Here is a 7542-nt window from a genome sequence, read left to right on the forward strand (position 1 = left end):
CAGCCGGTGCCCTTCGCTGCGGGAACGGGGCATGGCTGGCGCTCGGGGGGGCCTGAACCGGAGCTAAACCGTGAGGCCCGATCCCCGTTACAAACGGGGAGGGCACCCGCGCTGGAGCGTGGGACGCAGGTTCATTAGCGCCCCGTTAGTGCGCTAATTGCGGTAACGCGTGTGGGGTCGGTATCGCTGATGAGCCGTGATGGTTCTGATGCCGCTGTCCCTGCCCAGCCCGCATGTGGAAGACGCTGACGTTCGTGGTGGCGCTGCCCGGCGTGGCCGTGTGCATGCTGAACTGCTACCTGAAGGCGCAGCACGAGCACGAGCGGCCCGAGTTCGTGCCCTACGCGCACCTCCGCATCCGGACCAAGGTACCTCTGCCCGGGGTCACGGCCCTCTTCTCCCCCACGGCTGTAGAGCCTCCTCTGAGACTGCCACAGCGCCTTTTCCTCTCTCGACTGCTGCATGAGATGGCTGTGGTATTAACTCACGGCTGTTTCTGAGGCAGTAAGGGTTTGTCACATCTCTGGTGAAGTACCCATGACATTCACAGGCCCTCCCACCCCAGAGTGATCCTCCTAATGTCTTGCTGAAAAATGTTTTAGTCCTAGAGCTGCTGAATTTAAAGTAATACAGATCCCAAAATACTCAAAATTGGGGCCCTCATAATACAGCACAATGTTTATGTAAGAGCAAAAATTGTGCTGTTTAGAGATTGTGGCTCCCAGCTAAGGGAGACAAGAGTTTTCCAGCCCTTGCTTCCTACATCCTGGGAGCCAGTTTGCCTAATCCACCAGCCTGTCAAGCTGTGTGATCATAGAATCATTTAGGTTGGAAAAGTTTTCTGAGATTGGAGTCCAACCTTTGACTGATCTCTACCTTGTCAACCAGATCATGGCACTAAGTGCTACATCCAGTCTGAACCTAAACACCTCCAGGGATGGTGACCCCAGCAGCCTGGGCAGTTTGTCCCAGTGTTTAGCAACCTTTTTGTGAAGAAATTCCCCCTGATGTCCATCCTGAACCTTCCATGGCACAGCTTGAGGATATTTCCTCCTGTCCTGTCACTAATTCCCTGGGAGAATTGATGTTTGAGTCTGTACTGTTCTTGGTTTCAGGTGCTTGTAGGATTGTTCAGGAGCTACCACTGGCTGATTTTCTTTTTTCTTTCAACAGCGTTTCCCCTGGGGTGATGGGAATAAAACTCTGTTTCACAACCCCCACACTAACGCTCTCCCAACTGGTTATGAAGATTAAAACCAAGATCCTGCCAACAGCCAGAGCTTTGGCTCTTCCCATCTTGAACCAGAATGTTGAGTGGGAGCCATAATTTCTGGGGTCATAGTTTCAGAAACTCTGTGTTTCTTCTGCAATGAAGCCGAGTGGTGTTGTGGCTCCCTGTGTCCTTTTGATGGGGCCCTTTAAATAAACAACTCTGAATGTGAATTTGGGATTTGACTTGTTTACCTGAATCCTCAGGAGTTTTTCAGTTCAGTGTTTGCATAAAGCATTAAGGTTTCCCCCAGGACAGGGTGCAGGAGCAAAGGAGTTTGACTGCCTGAATGGTAACACATTTTCCTGTATCTGATAACACAAACAACAGGAATGCATTTGGCATAGGACATGAATCAATTTCATGTTCTTCATGTCTGGTTTAACTGATGGCTCTAAACTCACAGCCAGAACAACAGATACGTAGATTAAAATATATACTGAAGCACATTCTCAATTACCAGCTCTTGCAATATTTATTAACAGTCATAAAGGTGATTTTTCTCTTGGTCCCTTCTGGCACAGGGAGTGGCAGCAAAGGTGTCGAGCTAAGCTCTGCCTTCACACTGTTCACCTTCAGCTCTCACATTTTCAGGTACATCAGCACATATCTTGCTCACCACTCTGCTTTCCATAAAGCTGCAGTCTGTATAAAGTCAAAACACAGGTTTTGCAGAAGAAAACACAATTTTGGTTCTACTGCTTATGTCTGTGTAGCATGTACTGTTTCATGCAGAAGCTGCCTGAAGCAGAAGGGATTAGTGAGCCACCAGCCTGAGCCTGTGCCCGTACAACTTTCATTTTCCAGTTTTTGCTCATTACAAGTAAACCATTTTCCAGTTCTTACTATAACTTCTATATTTTTTGCACAATGTGAGGTCTGTCTCAGCTGTCGTTAATGTGGTTCTTCCCAAAAGGCAGAACACAGCAGCTGCTTTGGCATCTTGCTGTGGAAAGGAGTGATGGATGGCAGAGAAAATCTCACTGTGGCACTGCAGGATGCCCTTCCCCGTGTTTTCATGTGATTTTTTTTGTCTGCTTACCAGTAAAAGATTGCTGAGAGAGGTTTTCCTGTGTTGAAAGTACAAGGCACTGAGGGGCACAGTTGTTTTAAAGCTGACAAAGTCACATTACGTTTAGCTTTACATGAAGATCACAGAAAAGCAAACTGGTTTTATGTTTTATTCCTTAAAAAAGAAAAGCTACAGAGTCAGCTGTCTCCAAAATGCTATTCATAGATCCTTCCCTTAGACCTGCTGCACTTTGCCAGCAGCCTGTTTTTTCAGTGCTGTATTTAAGCCCTGTGCTGACTCTGTAGGAGCTCTCTGCACCTGAGAACAGGAGTGTGGCTCACCTGGCTCTGACTGGCACAGGAACAACAGCCTCAGGCTGCAGCAGCTCCTGGTCCTCTGCACAAGGACTCAGAGTCTGGGCTCTGCGAGGGGCTGTGGTGCTGACAGGCCAGCTGTAATGTTTGAGAACTACACCTTTTTAGTTTTTTTTAAAGTATAATCTTTAAATAATTAGTAGTAATTAAAAGCAGAGAGTGAAGCTTTCTTTTTTCCTCACTGTAATTCCAAAATTATGAAGTTATCTTTTGTCCCCAGTCCATAATACCTTTTCCCCCAGTGTTGGTGTAAGGAGAGGGGCAAGCTTTGCCCCATCCCTGGGTGAGGATCAAACCACAGAAATGTGTAATGCTAAAGGAGAGAGAATTCTAAGTTCATGGATGTGTCAGTACCTCAGAAAAGGCTGAATTAGCCTCTGCATTAAAAGTCTTCTCCTCAGCTGCTGAGCAGGCACTTCCATCCCTCCCAGGGGGCACAATCAGACTCTACTGCACAGTTACCTACTTGAAAGAAAATATAACCTGGTTGTATTTATTTGAGCCAAGCTGTTGCAGGTCCACTACTGCTCTTAAACCATCTCTGCAGCTGACACAAAACAGTGCTTAAGCCCTTGGGGATTACATGAAACTAATTCACCAAAATTCAGCAGCATAGAGATGATAGCAAGTACATCAACCCCGTTCATATTCTTTTTAAACACTTTCAAGTGTTTTATAAGTAAGCAAGAGAAATCAGTCACAAAGAGCCCATCCCAGCCCACTCCAACCAGCATTCCCCACTGCAGAGTACATTCAGTAGGAAGCTCACATGGATTTTTAAGCTGTCAGATGCTGAACCACCACCAAGTTTCACTGGCAAGGAGGCAGCAGTTACCACATTACCCAGTTTTTTTTTTTTTTCCTTTTAGCTGTTTTTTTTCACAAGCAGAGAACATTTGTCACTTCCTAGAAAGCAGTTAACAAAGGTCTTCTCCAGGTGGCCCCTGTGGCACACCTGGTGATGGTGCTTAGTCCAAAGGCTGCTGTTAGTGACTCCACCCATACTGCCAACATCAGGAGGAGTTCTCAGTTTTTCCTTTACTTGGGCCCATGAACTCCAGGCCCTCAATGGGTATGTCCTTTTCTTTGATTGCTTTCTGAAAAGAAGAAAACCAAATAATTAAATTCAGCACGTCTTTATAGGGCTTTATGTTGTTATCTTTGGTACAAAACACAGAACCACAGAATCAGGGAGGCTGTGAAACACCTCTGAGATCATCCAGTCCAACCTATGGCCCATGAGTAACAGCACCATGTCAACCAGCCCAAGGCCATGCCCAGGCTCTCCTTAAACACTGCCTACACCTCCCTGGGCAGCCCATTCCAACGTCTGATCTGTGAAAAACTCCTCCTAAAGTCCAACCTAAACCTCCCAGGTGCAGCTTATATCTGTAACCTCTTGTCCTATCGCTTGTTGCCTGAATAGAAATCATCTAAAAACACAAGTGATCTAGAAAAGGTAGTCTTAAAGGTTGGTTTGAATGAAGTTTCAACGTTAGAGCAGCTGAAGGATGTACTGAGAACACACTGAGCTACAGTCGCTCTAACAGAAGCCTGCTGCAGCCTCTATAGATCCGCCTTAGGAAGTCGTGTACAATAAAAATAGGAGACGCCTGTAAAATATTCATGTCATGACCGACAGACAGCGGGCGAGACAAACCCAGCGCTGTGTGGGGGGGTCTGTGCCGGGGCCTGAGGCTGCCGGGGGCACCGGGCCGGCGGTGGAAGGGTCAGAGCCCGCGGAAAGACGTGAGGGGCAGGGAGCGAGGGCCCGGCCCGGACGCACCTGCACGCAGAGCTGGTAGCGCTTGAAGAGCTGCCCGCAGGGGTCGCCGGCGCTGTCGCCCTTGAGGAACTTCTCGGCGAACCAGCGGTTGAAGCACTGGTCGTACTCGCGCTTCAGCTCGGTGCACGCCTCGCCCACGCTGTTCATCGCGGCGGCCGCGCCGGACGGGTCCCTGCATTTGGTGACCTTAAAGGTCTTTTCCAGCCTTAACGATTTTCGGATTCTTTGTAAACTCCGGTTTTGACGTGTAACAAGTGTGGAGCACCGGGAGTATTTCTCTGTCTGCTCTGGGGCGCCCTGACCCCCAGGGCAGCACTGACTTTGACCCTCATTCATGGAGAAAGTTCAAGATAGAGTGGAATCCACAAAAGTGTGAAATAGATTATAGAGAGTAGTGTAGGTGTATCACTTGGTAAGAAATTTAGGTTTTGGGATTTTTAGTATGTTGTGGATGGAAGCAAGATGGAGGGCACAGGGCGTCATCCTGGGTTTCTTCTTCATGCTTCTTCTTCCTTCTTCTCCATGGGTTTGGGTGGCATTTTGTAATTGAGCAGAAAAGTCTGCATTGCGGGCTCCTTGTGATCAGTTATTGGGTTAAAAGGGAAAATAATCTAGGTGTCAGCTCTTAATTGGATAGTTTAGTCTTAAAAGACCTTGGAACAAGAGATTGTTGGCCATTTTGTGCCTTCTAAAGAAAAGGTGCTGAACTCACAGTAGTGAGACTGTTTTACTGATAAGAAATAATAAACACTTGAGTCCAAACATGAACTACTGTCTCAAGTACCTTCAGTCCAGACCCAGGGAAACCAACAACTGGTACCCCCACAAGTTTCTAATTAAAAGAAAGTAGCAGTATTAAGCTTGTTCATTTTTGATGCGTTTGTACAGCAGAAGGTGTCGGTGGAAGTGCTGGAGCACCTGGAGCACCTGGCCCTGGTGGATTTCCGGGATGCTGAGGGCGTGGAGCGGCTGCAGAAAGCGATCCAGTTTGCTGATCAGCTTCATGAAGTGAACACCGATGGCGTGGAACCCATGGATTCAGTGCTGGAGGACAGGTGTGAATCACAGCAGCCTCCTTTTGTCTGTTCATGCATCAAACTGTTGGCTTCTGGGACCTTTTTTCCCTGGGAATCACTGTGCATGTGGCCCCTTTGCTCAAAACGTCTTCCTGGGGTTCTGTGTGGGGGAAAGTTATCATTGGCTGTGTAATTTTTATGTGTGAGCAAAGCAAAGGTGAACTTCAGTTCTTTAATCTGTCTTAATTGTCATACTGCACCCCCAATGCCTGCCAGTGCCATTTTTGGGTGCTTCAGAATGTTCCAGTACTTGTCTCAGGGTCTATTTAAGAGACCAACACCACATTTAGGGATAAGCCACCCTTCCTACCTCATATTCACAGGACAGCTTGAAGACAACCAGTAACCTTTGTCCTTCAGGTGTCTGTATCTCAGAGAAGATGATGTGACAGAAGGCAACTGCACCAAAGAACTGCTGGAAAATGCCAGAGAGAAAGTAGAGGAGTATTTTGTGGCTCCACCAGGTATTGACTTGCTTACAAAAATCTCTTAATCTCACCTGAATTAACCTGAAGAAAATAATCTGCCATAGCTGCATTTAGTATCAGAAATACTAGTCAATAATAGGGAGCACTAAAAGAAATGTCTGTATCCATCTGTGTAAAACAATGTGCAATTTATAGTCCAGAAGCAGCACAGAGGCTGACCTGACTCTGGAGTTATTGCCCATGTTGAGAAATTCCTTACAGGAGGTCAGGCAGGACTTACTCCCCTGACTTTCTCAGGATATTTAGGCAGCCTGTACATGGAGTAAACTGCAGAAACACTTCCATGCCAAGGTGTCCTGCCCATAAGGTAACTTACAGCTGGTCTCACACAACCTGTTTTTTGTTTTCCCTCAGGTAACATCCCTTTACCAAAGCTGGAAGAACAAGAGACTTTTCTGCAGGGCTCTCAGTGACAGCCCAGAGCCCAAATGCCCCTTCAGTATTTTATTTGGGGAAAATGAAGTTTTGTGCAGTCACAGCTGAAACACCCTGGCATGTATTTTGGTCAGAAGAAGAGCACTTGCAAGACAGAAGAAAGAGAGTGTAAAAGTTTAGTAGTGCTGCTGAAATATTCAATGTCTCTGAAGCTGGACAGCAGCATGGCAGATGACCTGGGTGCTTTTATTTGGCAAAGTGAATTTGCTGTCTGGAGGTGAGAGCAAACCCTTGTCTCACTCTTAATTGTGCAATTACCTCATTATTTGTTTAAGCATCCATAATATACTCACCTAGATGCATAAAACATGTAATTATTATGGTACTTGATTCAAGGGTATTGAAATAAAGCCTGTATTTCACACCACTAATCCAATCCTCTGCAAAGCTGTAACAAAGCTGTATTATTGCTTTGGTCTCAGACTTGTCAAGATTCAGACCCTGCAAATGCTGAAGTTTTACAAATATACAAGCTCAGCCTGTAAGTAGTTTATGAGGTGTATAGAAATCATAACAAGGAAAGACTTCGAATACCTATCAATCAATATGATCAATACCACAATGATAATAATATCAGGTAATTCCCACTTTGAGAAGTCCTCCCTTGATCTATCCATTTTGGCCTCTTCCTTTGACCATCAGAGAGAATGGGGACAATATCATTTACACAGAAGAAGGAAGAGGAATTTGAAAGGGAAATGACTGGCTGCAGGAGCTTTTAACCCAAAATAGCAGCAAGTAACTATTTAAAGGCAACAACTAAACCAACAATTTGGACAAGATGATCCCACATTGCCAATGCAGCACAGGCTAAACTTAAAACTGCCAGTTCAGTGCTGCTCCCACACACTCCAGGGAGAGAACAGACTGCCTGATGCTTGTTCCCTGCAGCCCAAACTGCATTTAAAGTGGAAAACACACATCTCCTTAATGAAGGGGTTTGATGCAACTTCACCACAAATAAGAGTATTACAACCTTGACTCAGACACCTGCAACCACCAAAAAGAAAAGCTCACAGAGGGCAGATGAGCTGCCTGTGGGGCAGGGCATGTCAATGCCTCAGTGGGTCTAACACTGGTGGTGCTGAGCCCCAGTGGCCC

General features: G+C 46.3%; 3 protein-coding genes across 4 annotated transcripts; 2 read left to right on the forward strand and 1 right to left on the reverse strand.

The window, feature by feature from the left end:
* The first annotated feature begins 198 nt into the window (after positions 1-198).
* Positions 199-1443, forward strand: LOC102032169 (cytochrome c oxidase subunit 6A1, mitochondrial). Its single transcript, XM_005421483.2, has 2 exons — positions 199-368; positions 1174-1443. Exons 1-2 carry the CDS (start codon positions 234-236, stop codon positions 1252-1254), a joined length of 216 nt encoding a protein of 71 aa, XP_005421540.1. The 5' UTR covers positions 199-233; the 3' UTR covers positions 1255-1443.
* A 283-nt stretch (positions 1444-1726) lies between these two features.
* On the reverse strand, positions 1727-4608 carry TRIAP1 (TP53 regulated inhibitor of apoptosis 1). 2 transcript variants are annotated; one of them, XR_004081765.1, is made up of 3 exons: positions 4443-4608; positions 3011-3753; positions 1727-1915 (listed from the first exon to the last, which is right to left on the reverse strand). XR_004081765.1 is itself a non-coding variant. In XM_005421484.2 (2 exons), the coding sequence occupies exons 1-2, from the start codon at positions 4587-4589 to the stop codon at positions 3670-3672; spliced, it is 231 nt and encodes a 76-aa protein (XP_005421541.1). In that variant the 5' UTR covers positions 4590-4608; the 3' UTR covers positions 1727-3669. The 2 variants fall into 2 exon arrangements, 1 of the variants encoding a protein (XP_005421541.1); XM_005421484.2 differs by having other exon boundaries at positions 1727-3753.
* A 168-nt stretch (positions 4609-4776) lies between these two features.
* Positions 4777-6813, forward strand: GATC (glutamyl-tRNA amidotransferase subunit C). The gene is made up of 4 exons (XM_031057486.1): positions 4777-4812; positions 5286-5497; positions 5879-5982; positions 6361-6813. The coding sequence occupies exons 1-4, from the start codon at positions 4777-4779 to the stop codon at positions 6417-6419; spliced, it is 411 nt and encodes a 136-aa protein (XP_030913346.1). The 3' UTR covers positions 6420-6813.
* The last annotated feature ends 729 nt before the right edge of the window (positions 6814-7542 follow it).

This window comes from Geospiza fortis, unplaced genomic scaffold (assembly GCF_000277835.1).
Source record: "Geospiza fortis unplaced genomic scaffold, GeoFor_1.0 scaffold408, whole genome shotgun sequence".
In the NCBI taxonomy this organism is placed as follows: domain Eukaryota; kingdom Metazoa; phylum Chordata; class Aves; order Passeriformes; family Thraupidae; genus Geospiza; species Geospiza fortis.

Bases quoted from the DNA above. Each gene is read 5' to 3' on its own strand.
- LOC102032169 (XM_005421483.2), top strand. From the start codon at position 234: ATGTGGAAGACGCTGACGTTCGTGGTGGCGCTGCCCGGCGTGGCCGTG. The intron at 369-1,173 runs GTACCTCTGCCC...TTCTTTCAACAG, and splicing joins ACCTCCGCATCCGGACCAAG to CGTTTCCCCTGGGGTGATGG.
- TRIAP1 (XM_005421484.2), bottom strand. From the start codon at position 4,589: ATGAACAGCGTGGGCGAGGCGTGCACCGAGCTGAAGCGCGAGTACGAC. The intron at 3,754-4,442 runs GTGCGTCCGGGC...TCTTCTTTTCAG, and splicing joins GCTACCAGCTCTGCGTGCAG to AAAGCAATCAAAGAAAAGGA.
- GATC (XM_031057486.1), top strand. From the start codon at position 4,777: ATGGAGAAAGTTCAAGATAGAGTGGAATCCACAAAA. The intron at 4,813-5,285 runs GTGTGAAATAGA...TCTAATTAAAAG, and splicing joins ATAGAGTGGAATCCACAAAA to AAAGTAGCAGTATTAAGCTT. The intron at 5,983-6,360 runs GTATTGACTTGC...GTTTTCCCTCAG, and splicing joins GTATTTTGTGGCTCCACCAG to GTAACATCCCTTTACCAAAG.